Source organism: Cryptomeria japonica, chromosome 8 (genome assembly GCF_030272615.1).
Source record: "Cryptomeria japonica chromosome 8, Sugi_1.0, whole genome shotgun sequence".
NCBI lineage: Eukaryota > Viridiplantae > Streptophyta > Pinopsida > Cupressales > Cupressaceae > Cryptomeria > Cryptomeria japonica.
The window spans coordinates 721,216,999-721,232,691 of NC_081412.1; the positions used below are offsets into that span (position 1 = coordinate 721,216,999).

A 15,693-nucleotide genomic window follows, 5' to 3' on the forward strand; every position below is an offset into this window, starting at 1 on the left:
AAGACAGCCTAGCAAAGACGAAAGGTGTGGCACGACAAGCATCTCCGGCGAATGAAGTTTACTCCTGGGCAGTTGGTGTTGAAATTCAACGGAAGGAATGAAATCAAACCTGGGAAATTCAAAGTGTGTTGGCTAGGGCCCTTCAAGGTACACGAGGTCAATACCAACAGGCCATTAAGTTGTGGATGCTGGACGGGGAAGAGATACCAGATGCCGTCAACAGGTCGAAATTAAAAATTTACCACGAACGGAGGGAGCCTAAACCATCCAGTCAGGATGCTTAATAGACTAAATCTGATAAAAAATAAAAATAAAACCGTACGCTGACCGTACCGTACGGAATTTTTAAATAAATTAAAAATTAAAAAAAAAACGAAAGTGGGCCCACCGTACGGTGGAACCACCGTGCGGTGGGACCACCGGCGGTGGATGCCACCGTCCGGTGGTCACCGTACACCGCCAACCGCACAAATAAAATGCGCCCGCACACTCCCGCAGCCCGCACACGCCGCACAAACGCCGCAGCCCGCACACGCACAATCGCACAAGTCCGCAGCAGCTGCACAAAGCCGCACAAGTCCGCAATAGCCGCACAAAGCCGCACAAGTCTGCTGGGGAAGGTTATTTGGAAAGCAGCAGACAGGTTTTTATTTAAAAAAAAGTTATAAAAGAATAATTGAAGAAGTAATCTGGGACTAATGGACATAAACAGGAACAAGGCAGATTGGCGGAAACGGTTGCAGCCGTTAGAAGACAAGTTGCAGGGAGGGCAAAAAGAAACCAGTTCAGACACAGGCAAACCAATTTTGCCATCTGGGGTGCGCATTGCAGGTAGTCTCGGTATGAGCACCAGTCAAAAAAGCAAGAAGCATTGTCCCAAACCCTTGGCGACAAAGGACAAAGATGAAATAAAGACAGATAACATTATGTTCGAGGGTTTGAATGGAATCGACTATCGGAACTAGTGGGCAAAGACACCTCAGGATGATTTAATAAAGAAAAGCCTTCGCCAGGCACAGCTACACTGGGTCATCCAAATGCCAGTTTTTTCGATAAAGGACTTTGAGGTGGTTTTGCATGCCATGATTGGCAGCTATGACAGACATCGCCACCAGTCGGTATTTGATTATCAACATTAGAGGATAACAGTGTCATTCACGGCAAGCGAGTTCACTAGGGTATTTGGCATACCGGGGATAAAAGGAAAGAAAATAGACACTTCACAGAAAATATCCCCAGAAAATCGTGCCACACTGCTGCAGTTGATGTTGTGCGATAACCTTACCCAAGGCGAGAAAGATAGCCTCAAGAGTGCAGGCAAGAGTCAGGGGGTGAAGAAACAATTTTTCGCCAAGGGAGTATGGCGATGCCTGTTGTCGGTGGTGAAGAGTTGCCTCACAGGTGCCACCCGCGCGTCGGACATAGCCATTGCACAAATAGTGTTGATGAACAGGTTGCACAATGGAGTGGTATACGACTGGGCTTCACTATTAGCGGATAGGATGGACGAGTTCATGACGCTGCAATACAAAAAGTTCTACATGCCGCATCACACCATTGGATTATTCCTCGACGCAGTCTGCACATAGATCACCCCGAGCTCACAACCATTGGAGCCACAGGGGCGTGTTGCACCAGACCAGCCACCCATATTCTATTGGTCAAACTTGGACGTCTTGGCACATGGCACGGAGGCACGTTTGGGCACAAAAAGAAAGGAGGTCGCCATGTCCGATACAGAGTCCAACACAGAAGAGTCTGAGGTTGACGATGCAGAAAGTGGCAGGGAGGAATCCGCAGACACCTCCCAGGTAAGCGGAGGAAGCTTCCGACTGATAGGGAGAAGAGGCGACCAGTTGCCTGAAGAGGGGGTAGTGGAGTCTGCAGGTACAGTAGGGTCTACTTTAGCATCACAGGTGCAGGTCCACTTTACACCAGCCCGCTTACCAGAGACTTGTTAGTTGGCGGTGCTGCGGTCCTTCGGGACAGTGAGTGTAGTCACCACGGTACCAGTTCCTAGCTTCGGGCAGCCTCAGGTGACGATAGCCATGACACCACCACGGGTGGAGCCCTTGGCGAGTGCAGAGACTTCCATGGCCCACGATGTGCCAGAGGCTTCCATGGTGCACAAGGTGCCGGATGTGACAAGACAGGATGTGCCAGGGTTGGCCGAATATATGCAGGAGGCAATGACGGCAGCAAGCACTCTTCGTGATGACCTCACTAACTAGTTGAGCCGTTACCAGATGGCACCCATGGCACCGGGAGAGGCCACTCTATCCCTAGGGCGGACCATGTATTCCTTGGATGTCATTGATATCGAGGAAAGGAGTTCCCCGAGCAGCAGGGCAGTCCAGAGGGTTGCCTCACCCCCTGCGGTGGTAGTAACCAGTCCATACAGAACAGAGGGGGTGCCTGTGGAAAGTCAGCAGGGTGCAGAGTTGGAGCAGTTTATTACCGAGATGACTCTGGGAGCACAGCTCCTTGTGTCATCTGCCACGCTCCAGGTCGATGCGACCATGGTTGAGCGGATGGAAGGGTTGTTGACCTTTGCCCGCACCGGATGCCGAGCTGAGTTTGAGAGGTGTTTTGAGTGTGCCGGGTGGCCGGACACGGAGAGCCTGGCGATGTTGGAGGCTTGGCGCCTCATTGAGGGGGTTGGCGAGACCCGGATGCAGTCGTTGGCGACAGAGGTAGAGCAGGCCTTCCGTGAAGGTTATCTGGAGCTTCGTAGGTCACAACAGACGGCAACTACAGTTGAGGCTTTGAGGGTGGCAGTAGTAACAGCTCGGGAGGAGCTGGCTACCAGGTTTCGCGAGCTAGAGGCTACCATGGCACAGAACCAGGCAGCAGTGGACACTTTGGTAGCAGAGAAGTCTGCCTTGCTGATACAGTTGGAAGAGGAGAGGGCCTCGAGGGAGTTGTTGGAGACTCGGTTGGTCAGTGCCCTGGAAAGTGTGGACAAGAAGGATAAGGAGGTGCTCGAGGCAGCCTATATGGTAAAGACTGCTATGGAGCGGCAAATGGTCGTGGAAAGGTATCTCAAGAGGAGGACGGAGCAGGTGTATGAGCTCCGTGGGCGCTTGGCGTCCACTGCTACACCACCACCGGCACCTTCTTCATCAGGGACGCCTTCTGCACTTAGTTTTTTTCTTCTTCTGGATTTTTGCGAGCTCCATGTATTCTCCATTTTGTTGTAAGTCGCCTGGAGACGACTTTTCTTTTTTGGGGGGATGATGTTAGCCGCATTACACCCGAGAGGGCAAACAGTGTTGATATTTTGCTTCCCATTTATGGGTATGGGCAGCCTTGTTTAGGGGATGAATCTGGCCAACTTGTCTAAGTTTAATCTTGGCCATCCATCCATTTTGAGACCTCTATATAAAGTAGTTAGTTTCTCCTTTATTTTAGGCAAAAAGTTAAAGATTGTTGCAAAAACTCTAGCAAAATATATACAAATTTTAATGGATGTTAAAGCTGTGTCTTTTTTACTATGAGTGCATGGTCCTCTTCTCCACCTTTTTTAAATTTCTGCAACTGTATTTAATTTTCAGACAGTTTGTTTATGCATGTATTTGATGGAAATCTTGGTTCATACCATTAGGAAATAATTGATTATTATTCCCTCTGCATGGTTAGTCTGAGCCCAATTTTATGCTAAGTTCGGTTGTTAAATTTGAATGAATGGGTGTAAAATTCCAGCATTTGTATTCAGCAATTTGAAAATTCAAAATTCCTAGATGATTGCACTAGTTTTTACCTAGTTGTGCTTGTTTGTTGGCAAAGTAATTTCTAGTTATTTTAAGATTTTCATTTGTGTAATTTCTAGTTATTTTAAGATTTTCATTTGTGTTTAAATATGTTGTCTTAGTTAAGTTAGCTAGCTGTTCTTATTACTCTTTATCCTTATTCCCCTCTTTTTTCCTTTTTTAAAACCCGCAAGTCAAGCTGAAGTAGCATCATGATAAAAGAAAATCAGATGAAATAAGATTGTAAGATTATAGGGAACCTATGCGAAACCAATTCCGTCTAACTGTAAGTCCCCTTTGTGTTTCCAGCAAAACACATCAACTGCTGAGCTATCCTACAGTCAAGACCTGACAACAGAAACCTTGAGGTCATTCCCCATTGATCAATTTAAAACAGCATTAGGGATTTCCTTATCTCAAGAGAGGATAGGATACTTAGCATTCTATTCTGCGTTGGCCAGATGAAGTCGTAGTTCCGCAATTTTAGCCACGTCATCACTAGGAAATTTAGAAGTCCTGCTATTAAGAATTTCTACTACTGAGGCTTCAATTTTATTCACAAGTTGGAGCCATTCCATTTTCTTATCCTTAAAGAGTCTCCTATTGTGTTCCTTCCAAAGTTCCCAAATAGCCAAAGATGGGGCCAGTTTCCATAGTCCTCCAAAGAGGGAACGTTGATGAAGAATGGGCCATGCCTGAAACATACCTAGAATGGAGTTAGGGAGAGCTGAGCTCCATCCTAATTTGTTACATAACCAAAGCCAACAATTGGAGCCATAATTGCAATTGAGGAGGATATGATCATTATCCTCTTCTACCTTTTCACATAAAGAGCATCTATTGGGTCCCTCAAAGCCCATTTTCCTAAATCTATCCGCCATTAGAATCTTATTTTGGAGAGCAAACCATGAGAACAGTCCTGCCTTTGGCAAACACATCTTATCCCAACACAAGACTGAGGGTACAGAAGTGCTTGAGGAAAGCTACTGACTAAGGAGAAGATTATAACCATCTTTTGAGGTGTACTCTCCCGATTTCGATCCATCCCAAACAAGAGTATATGACCCCAACTTGAAGGTGACCATTCTATTCTTAAGGATGTCTTGGAGCATCTGTGTTTCCATTTCTGGGATATCCACATGATCTAGAGATTTCCATTTCCAACCCTTAGCTAGGTCCTTGTCAATTGGCGTTATGTAATCCCTAACATACCTACCCCATGTGGATTCCAGCACTGCTCTGGACATCTCCAGATTTGCACTCTTATGAAGTGCCTTGAATCCTCCCCAAGAATCTGTCCAAAAAAGGCCTTCTTCGCCATTGCCCAAGTTCCAAGATAATTTGTCTAGAATTATTTTTCTGCATTCCAACATAAAATTCCAAATGCGAGAGCCTTTCGGGGAAGAAGATTCCCTAAAGAGGCTAGTGTGGTCCCTACCTCTAAGATATTTGTGGAATAAGCTCTAAGCCCACTTGAGGTTGGGGGGTCTAAACATTCTCCAAACTAATTTAGCCCCTAGCACTCTACTCTGGTCCTTAATATTCTTAATCCCAATACCACCTTCTAACTCACCAATAATATTTTAAATCAATACCTTATATCTCCCATGGTGCCAATATTCAAACTTTATATTATATTAAATAATGATAGTTAAATATTTAATTTAACTTTAGCATTTAACATTGTTTAAAATGATAACTTTAAACATCATTAGTCGCCAATATATCTTCAACTTAAACAATCGCCGGCTATACAAATCTTGAAACTGGAGATATTGCATGTTGAAGCTGAGGAGAGACCAAACTATGACCGGCTGTTGGGAATGGTGGTTACTTTAAATATAAATGCTAAAAAATAGTATGTCAGCCTAGACTCCCAACTAACCAAACAATGTCAAAACTGACACTTACTAAAAATAGTAACTTACTAAAATTCTACGATTGGGATCAAACTGGGGTGTTCTCTCTTCCCAACCTGCTTTAAAATCTACATTAATGAGTTTGAGAAATTTCTTTGGCAACACATTCACTAGTGTGATGGTGCATTTTGTATGAGGTGCTTATTGTCATTGTACTTTTTGCCAAAGATGTTGCTCTCCTCTCTGGCTATACTAAGGTTTACAACAACTCGATATGCTTGCTTATTTTTGTGATCTTCACCAACTTGTGGTCAACCTCAATAAAACTAAGTTCAAGATTTTCAATATCTCCAAACATTGTCTTACCAAGTTCCAATTTGTTGATCAGGGAACAGCCTTAGAGATCACATCCACTTGTTAGCCTAGTTTGTCATTGATGTCACTCACAGCATTGAGTTAAACATTCTGAGAAATGCATTGAACACATGTACAGTGGTAAAAGCATAAACACATGTATCCAGTCTTGAGACTTCTGGTGTTTTTCTTTATATGCAGATGAGGTATACTTGCAAGTTGCAAGTACCTTTAGTCTTCAGAACGATGTTGTTATTGGCACAAACAATTAAGAAGAATCTTAATGAACTGTATCAATCAAACTTACACTTACCTTCGATCTGCTTTGCTTTATTTTAATGATTACTGTATCAAAAATGGGGATGAATACATTCTCAAGGGTATAGATGTGTTCATGTCATTACCGACAAGATCCTTGTAGAGATAATCAAGAAACTAAATCGGCCCTGAATTGTTGCGAAAGCACAGCCGGCGGCAAAGTCTAAGTCTGTATTCTTTGATCATATACATTATGGCCCCGAATTTCTTTACTAACATGAACACCTTCTTCAGTCTAAACTTGCAAGACAATGCACCGTTTTGATGAATGGTTTCATGAAGAGTTTTTGCTATGGTATGAGGATGTTGTTCCTATTATTCGACGATGATCCTTTTAAGGATAATTAATAGCTTTATTAAGACTATGAGATTCTTTATAGACCAAGATCATTGAGAGCTTGTATGTCATTCTTGTATGTGAAAGGTATAACTAATCTATAACCATCTTAGAAAACAGTTGTAACCAGTAACTTCTCTCAACCATATCACCGATTGGGAAAGGTGTTATATATATGAGACTTGAGTTCAATGGTAGGATTGATGGTGTGTTGTGTGTTTTCCTCACTGATATCAAGACATTGAAGAGTATTCATCTGATACATTTCATGAGGATCTGAATAGAAGAGAACTTCTGATACATTATGTGAAGGCTTGCATAGGAGAAAGTTCTGAAAAAAACTTTAATTGATCAAAGAAAACTTTGAAAGGCAGATTTCTGTCTGTGAAAGAATAGTATCAGACTGTGGCAAATCAGACTTTTATTCATAAGATATTAGACATTGATGAATCGGGTGCTTGCTATTATGCTTCAGGTATAAACAAATTGTGCTTTAATAAGTGTGGCATATCATCTGTAATAAATTCCTTTTCAGAATAACAATGATCAGTTTATTAACAGCCCATTCTCAGATTAATGAATTATCTCAGAATATTGATCAGGAGTTCATATTAAGGGCATTGGTTCTCAGTTTTTAACAGCATGTGTGCAGGTCATTAGTGTTGACAAATTGGAGTTTATACATCAAAATCTGAAGAATAATTTGTTTATAAATGTCAAAAGCACATAACCAATAAGAATGTTTATAAATGTCAAAAGCACATAACCAATAAGTCATGTTCAATAAGAAAGATTGTCATTCACCTCCCATTGGCAAAAGCACATAACCAATCAGACCAGTTTCCAATCCAAATGAGCAAAAAGTAATAGTTTTATGGCTTAAAAGTTGAAAATAAAAAGAACTTGGATTATAGCAGAAAAAATCAGATCAAATTGGATAATGTCAGAATCTCAGATAAACCTGGTAATGTCACAAATATCTCAGGCAATATGTTGGAAAACCTTAAGAAAGACATGGTCAAATATTGGTCCACAATGTATTCATAAATGATTTTTTGCAGAGATCTGCTTCTATGTTCACAACTAACAAGGCCCTTGAAACTGCAAGATTGATTATAGGGGGTATTTACAAAGTGGAAAGATTATTTATTAGAATCAGGGGTCAAGTGGCAAGATAGAATAATCCAAACATACATAGAGGATAAAAAAGATCAACAAAAATATCTACAACTGAAACCTCTTTCCACAAAATAATATAAAAATGAGAGCCATTATAGAATATTTCTATTGTTATTTCAGAACTAACCCATTCAGGCGAAACCTTTCACAAATATCAATAAGATGAGGAGATGTGAAAAGCCCTGTACGATAGCCACATGCCCGTAAGATGCTTTCCGTAAATGCACATGTAGAACCCTGGAACCAAATAGAATTCATCAGCTATTATTGTAAGATCCAAGTTAAAATTGCTATCATGTTTGCATACAGAATTTAATAAGCAACAAATATTTTGTATAGTATAATTAAGCATGCAAGAAATACAATATCTTTTGTAAGCATGAAGTAAGTACATAAGAGCTTCTCGTTATTGAACATGACTATTGTTCGGGGAACTACTACTTTCATTCAAAATCACCAAAGAAAAATTGAAACGTTGCATACAAGAGACTCACAAATCCAAAGGCACTGTATGCGTTAAATATTATTGTCATTGATGTCAAAGGGGAGATCAGCATCACATTAATTGAACTTACTGCTGGTCCAAGAAGGAATGTCACAATAATGTCTTTGATGTCAAAGAAGAAATCAGTTTGGTGCTGTCGAAGGAAATTATATATATATATATCATCATCATCTCAGTTTCTTGCTGGCAGATGTAATGTCCCCTACTAGGAGGCTGCCAGTTCCCAAGGAATAACATACATCACTAGTGACTCATTACTTTTGCTTTTACACTAATTACACAAACTAACTATGTTTGTTCATAGTCAACTAATATCATCCATATACAAGCCCAAGTCTGTCTTCCTTTTAATTCCCAGCCCTGGATGGGGATTTATTTGTCTAGGGCGTATTGATGCGTGAAATTCTACTACTACTCTTTCAATCAACACAGAATAGAATATAGAGATAATCCTATTCTCTCTTGCATAAGGAGGTTTCTAGTGCTACTAAAGACGATCACAAGAAGACAACCTCAAGGTTTAAATTGTCATGTCTTGACTATGGGACAACTCAATGGTAATGTGTTTGCTAGTAAACATGAGGGGACTTATTAATGCAACAAGCTGGTCTGCATCTGATGATGCTTTGAATCTCAAGCTGGGAAAATAAAAGCAAAAGGATAGGGTTTAGAGGACCTAAGGACAATGATAGTAATGATTGATGCTGTCGGTAGACAGATTTCACATAAACTAATCCGTGCTTAGCCAGAGATATACTCACAACTCCACAGGAATAGTGCAAGCTACAAGGGAATAAAGGATTTTCAGACCATGGATATCCATTAAGGCACCCAATTCTGGAGCAGCCTGAGACAAACACCCACAGTTGAACTAGACATAGTTTTGGGTTCAGACTAACCATATACAAAGACCTACAATTAGCAAGCCCTCAATGGTATGAACCTGAAATCAAATCAGACCCTTACACTTCACCATTAAGATCACTGAACATTAACTAACTAGATGAAGAGAAACCATGCAAACACACTAAGACAAACAACAAAACACCATGCTTCAATGTTCCATTTATTTGTAATAGCTGTCATTACAACAATTTCTGCTCAGCAGTCCTATTCTACCTACAGCTACTTCTGATTCTAACTGCTAAAAAATCTAACTCTATAAAAATTCTAACCCTTTACAAAGAGAGAGGCATCTGCCTTTTACAGATTTTACATTTTGAATCAAGGGCCATGATCGAAACCATCCATTGGCTCAGATTTGCCTTCTAGAAGCCTAGCAGTTTTAGCCCATGCTTAGTAATTCTCATAACTTTTCAGTTGTCTTCTCAACCACTTCCTCGGCTACCTAAAACTGTTTTACATCAATTTTGCAAATCAAGTAGCTGGGAATAACTAACTTGTGTCCCTTTGGTTTAAAATGCATTAATGGGGACCCACAGGTAATCATTTTACAATAAGACAAATTCAAACAGATTTTTCTGTTGTTTCCAGCTATGCATTTCTAATTCTTCCTTTCTTGTCGCATTTTGAGCTCTATTCACCAACCTTCAATCTTGTTGTTGGACTTCAACTTGTTGTCTGGTGGTGGTGCTTATCTCCGTGCTCTATCCTTGGTTCTGCAATATGTTCCTCACTATCCCATGATCATCGTTTCGGTCCTACGTGCTTGCCTTCACCTTCCGGCTGTTGAGACATGGACCAGCTAGGACTTGAACCTAGGACCTTCCATACACTGCTGGAGTGCTCTACCACTGAGCTACTGGCCCCTCTTGGACCAGTCCATCGTCGGTCCGGGTGTGGCTTATTTCCAACACCAACACCCCCCCTTAAGCCACACCTCTCGTGTGCTTGGGGCTCCTAGCCTGGACCTAGCTCTGATACCATGTTGAGACATGGACCAGCTAGGACTCGAACCTAGGACCTTCCATACGCTGCTGGAGTGCTCTACCACTGAGCTACTGGCCCCTCTTGGACTAGTCCATCGTCGGTCCGGGTGTGGCTTATTTCCAACACCAACACCGGCGTCATCACGATCACAACCTCGTCTGTGTGCTGGATTTCCTCCTATCGCCCCACTGATAGTTTTGCCTTCCCAACCCTTTCATCCACTAGGCCTCTTCTGGGTGTCATCCATCCTGTGAAAATGAAAAATTATTATAACTAACATCAATAATCTTTAGAATAACATAAACACTGACACTCAAAGATCCTACTTGACTGAAACAAACACGTAATGTCATAATTAGAATCCTCATGCTTTTCTTACAAAACCTAGTCCGATACCCATAATTTTATGTTTATTAAGTATGAAGATCACTTCATCCAAATTACAAATGCCAAGCTTGGTGGTTTGTATCTTATTCATTTTGGCTTTATAGATCCCCTATTTAGCTTGATATTACCTTGTGAATTAGCACTCCTTTAAGTGATGAGGCCCCAAAATTGGCCTTTCAAGAGCTTCGCCCTCAGTATGCCCTTGCTTATTTTACTTACTTCGACTTTGGTTTGGCCCTTTGGTGTATTTCTCGGTGTTTGTAGGGCATCATGGAGAAAGCGGTTTTTTTTTTAATTTTTTAGCACATAGACTTGACTTTAATTGACTCAACTGGATCTCGAACTATTTGGGACTTAGTTCGGGCTTTGAATGGTGAAATAACAAAAAGTGATTCTTTCCTTGAAACGAAGACATCCAAAATTCTCTTGCACTTTGCTCCCCTTGACAGCATTAACACCTTTTTGGTGTTCTTATCGGGCCTTTCTAAAGTGAAGTGAAGACATTTTGGCTCTAAATCATATGGACTTTATTTTTATGACCCCAGCTTTACTATTACATTAGCACCTAATTATTTTGATATATTCATCGGAGATTGAAGGCAAAAATGTTCTATCTTTTTAAAACATACGCATTTGATTTTAGTTGACTCTCCCCTTTAGCACTTGGAGTTTTCGGTGTTCTATCGGGAATAATTGGAAGTTCAAAAACAAATAGATCTCTCCCCTTTTTCACTCGTGAAATCAGCTACAGGCATGGGGCTTATCGAACTTCCTTTGGAAGCTAGAATTTTGATATTCTTATCGGCACTTAGACAGGTTTGAAACAAATACAACTTGCATTGGTTTGACTTTTGGTATTACCATCGGTAGAAGTAACAATGCATATCGTAGCGACTTCGTCTGGGGCTCTTTTCGGTATTTATATCGGCTTTAGGAAGGGTCGATAACAAAATATTTCACTTGGCCTTTAACGACTTCGGCATTTTGACATGGATATCCTCAGGCTTATGCAGAAGCGATATCATATGACAAATCCCATGCGTTTGTCAATGTCGTGGTTTAATTCAACGTCTTTGTTGATTTCAGCCTCCCATCGCACTCCCTATTTCGGTATTATCTTCGACATATGCAGGGGCTTTGAAAGCAAGGTCAAAAAGAAAATGGTATACGACTTATTACTTCCAACAAAAAGCCTCAATGACACTTCCAGATTACTCTGAAGGCAAGAGAAGATACGAATGCACATATAACCAGGGCCCCGATGGTCCTCTCTCTCACATGAATGAAGGGCAAAAGCGAGGGTCCCCTGTTTGAGACGGGGTGTGATGTGCATCACACAACAGGGCGCAATAACACCACCTCCATAATGGAGCCGAGATTTCAGGAACATCAGTACATTCACCCTTGGGGCTCACCTGATTTGGGATGGATTTACTCACCTCTCCCTAACAATACCACGCCTCTCCTTATAGGGGGAAGAATTAGAATTGATAAAGTACTTAGACTGTGAATATATTGATATCTCATTGTACTATGAACATATATATATTCCTACATAAATTAAATTAGACATAACTGATATATATAACTGGTTTTCCTATTACTGTCATATATTAACTATGAAATGTAAATCAGACGAGACTTATTTCATTATAGCTATGTATATGCTTGTTCTCAAATAAACTTATTGAAACATGATTATAAGAGAGTATTAATGCACAAGTCAGACACAGCATACCGGTCTGCTGTCCAAGACAATAAAGGTAATAACTTGTTTGCAATCGAATACAGTTTCCAGATCTGATTCTCAGTCAATGGTAATATTATTCTCTATTTCTTTTTCTCTGCCTTTTTTCCTTCATCCTTTCTTGGATGCCCATTTCAAATGAATCCTTGTCCCTTTTATATCTTCCCATATGAGGGAGGAGTCGTGCCTTTTCATTATTTTTCCCTTCTGAAAAGTCACAACCCTTGACCCTTAATTACAATTTAATTATCTTTTATTAAAGTATTTTCTTTATTTATTTTTAATCGTGATTTCCCTTAAATTAATATTAAATGACTCTTAATTAAACTACTGTCATCTTTTAGTCAGCTATCTAGAATATAGTTTAAGACTGCAGATTTGAATTAATCGGTAAGGCTGTAATCATGCTTTTATTAATGCTGTGATCTGGTACATTCCTTGACGGGGGCATGACAGAAGACCATAGTTTGATATGAGTTAAAAAGGCATATAAACAATTTCATTATTAAGGAGGCCAACCTCATGAATGGTGCTCAAGTCAAAGATTAATTATGTTTATTTATTTGTTGGCCGACCTCCCTCTAATAGGCAAATTGAAGATTAATTAAAATGTATTTTGTTTTATTTAGAGGCCAACCTTGTTCAATAGGTTGCACGTTTTGGGTATTTTTGTGACGTTTTCACACATCGCCCCAATGCAAATGGGGACCCCCTACTTTTTAGGCCCTCCCGGTCTTTTGGCTTGCGTTTTTGGGATCTTTTTGCAGCAGTCTCATCAGTCTCTCTGCTTTGCAGGTGTTCGAGGGTCATTTGGGTTTAATCTTCTTTTCGTTTGAGCGAGTTTGGTGAAGTCTAGGGCCTGTTTTGTCCTTTTTTAGGGTTTCTACCTTTTGTCCTAGATTTTAGGGGTTTCTGTTAGGGTTTTGGAAAAACTGAACATACGACTCGAATCAGGACCCCTCAAGGAACCTCCCAGTAAAATTTGAGCCAGAATAGAGCAACTTTCTATTTTTAGAAAGTTCCTATTTTTTAGGAATTTTATTGAGTCCCGGAATGTCGTCATTTTGCCAAAAATAAAACTTACTATTTTTAGTAATTTCTATTTTAAGTAAGTTTCTATTTTTAGTAAGTGTTTTTCTGACCTATTTTGCCCAAACCTTGACATTTTGAAACACTTACTATTTGGGAAAATCTATTTTTGGCAGGTTCTTCACAGGAAAACACTAAAAACTGAACATCCCTAAAGACGCAGAATACTGAACGATCCTGAAGATCATTTCTAAATCCGGAAGAGTCAGAAGGCAAACAAGTTGGATCAAATAAATGGTTAAGTTTGGAACTCCTATTCCAAAAGAGGAAAGCATGCAAAATCATCCAAGTCCAGAAATTCACATCAATCCACCAATGTCATCCTAATCCGAAAATGGCCTGCAATTTGACTAAATCTAAAAATTTGGAAGATCTTCCAAAATCCAGAATTTGCATTATGATTCCTATGGACCTGAAACCACTCTCAAACATCCTGACAATATATATGAAATATAACTTAAAGTATAAGAAAGGAAAAAGACATATTAAACATGCCACTTATAATTAAATGTTATATTTCATATATATATCCTGACGAAGAGCCTGGAACTTGTGAAAAGCATCAAAATCCTCCATGCATGAAGAATTCCGCCAAGGTATGCAGTTGGGCACTAAATCCAAGTGTCCAGGGATAGCAAGGAAATTCCAAGAATCCATGCCAGAGTGAAAATTCTGCCCAGGTATGCAGTTGGGCGCTAAATCCAAGCGTCCAAGGATAGCATGGAAATTCCAAGAATCCATGACCAAGGCAAAATCACGCCCAAGTAATTGGGTGCTAAATTAAAGGGACCAAGGAAGGATGGACAAGGAGTGAAATTCCTTCCACAGGAAGAAATAGCGCCATGGAATTGGATTGGGCGCTAAAGTTGATATGTCATGGAAAGATCAAAAAATTCACTGAATCCTCCACCAAGTCAAATTTCCTCCCTACTCTCCAGCTGGGTGCCAAAATCAAGAAGTTGTAGAGAATTCACAAAATTGATGAAATTCCCTCTCCAGTGAAAATTCACGCCTAGGATTGAAAATTCAGAAAATCTTCTAAGGCATGAAAATCCAAGGGTCAAGGAAGAATGATAAGCAGGAATCCCCTCAAGAAATTTTTTGAAATTTCCATTTTAGGCACCAAATCTTATCAGAAACCGAATTTTTTTGCAAATTTGGACTCATGGAGAATTCTCTTCCTCCTGGACTTGAAACCCTAATTTGTGCAAAATTCCTAAAAAATAGGAGGTGGTGAAAATTGATGGAAATCCTTCTCCAAGCAAGGAAAGTTGAAGAGACTTCAAGAAAATTCTTCACGAATCAAATTTTCTCTCTCCAACAATTCTAGATGTGCAAGAGCCGATATACGACAGCGGGGGCCACTTGCATGGCGAGGATCTATTGAACACGTGGTAGTAGAGTCACGCATTCATTACCAGAATATTTGACCAAATGGTGACCCTTTCAGTGCATATTGAATTTATGGCAGATTCCTTTTGCATGCAGCCGTCACATTCAGGAGATGATGGTGCATTTATGGCATCATGGGGTGATTTTTGCATGGATGAATATTCAACACATGTTGGGCGAATTTGAAAGAGGTGGTGCATTTAATGCGCAATGGATGCTATTTTGGGTACTTTTGAATTAATTGTATATGGGCATGATGGGTTATTAATTGGAGATTCCCACCTTGTTGCATCTTGAGTGGAGAATCTTTTAGGGAAAACCCTAATTAGGGTTTTGCATGTAATCATGGCTTGAGGCCTATATAAAGGGGTGACCCCCTCATTTGTAAAGGAGGAGGGAGCCTTGTATGAAATTGTTGCGATAAGTTTTGAGATAATAACCGTGAAACATTGTTCTCTGATGTTGTCCACTTAAGTTATTTCTTTTCAAAACTTGCATGGTTTCACCTTCCTCGCTTAGAGTAGAAGTAGTATAGTGCTTCGATTTCAATGGAGAATGTAATGGTGTTTAATGAATTTCCATGGTTCATACTTTTTGCATCTTGTTGATTGTAAGCTGCAGTGTAAAGTTAGCCTGAACCCCCTAAATTTGTGCTAAGTTCAATTGTGGATGGTTGTTTGGATTGCGCCATTTTTGGGTATTCAAATGTACTTTCTCGATTTGAAAATCCTCTAGCATCCCCAAAAGATTGCACCAGTTCTTGCGGAGTTGTAGTTGATCTTGGCGAAGCAGAGCTTGGTTTATTTGGAATTTGTCCACCAGAGCACTATTCATTGTTATCACTGCCCTTAAGAGTAGATTTAGATCCTTCTAAACCCTTTCCCTTT

The 15,693-nt window shown here is 40.4% G+C and overlaps 1 protein-coding gene across 3 annotated transcripts in view; it reads right to left on the reverse strand.

The window, feature by feature from the left end:
• Nucleotides 1-15,693, reverse strand: part of LOC131074214 (folylpolyglutamate synthase) — a 334,535-nt gene that overhangs the window by 200,215 nt on the left and 118,627 nt on the right. For all 3 annotated transcript variants that reach the window (XM_058010777.2, XM_058010776.2, XM_058010775.2), the window contains exon 4: nt 7,924-8,033. In XM_058010777.2, the coding sequence (XP_057866760.1) occupies nt 7,924-8,033 (110 nt within the window). The remainder of the gene's footprint in view (nt 1-7,923; nt 8,034-15,693) is intronic.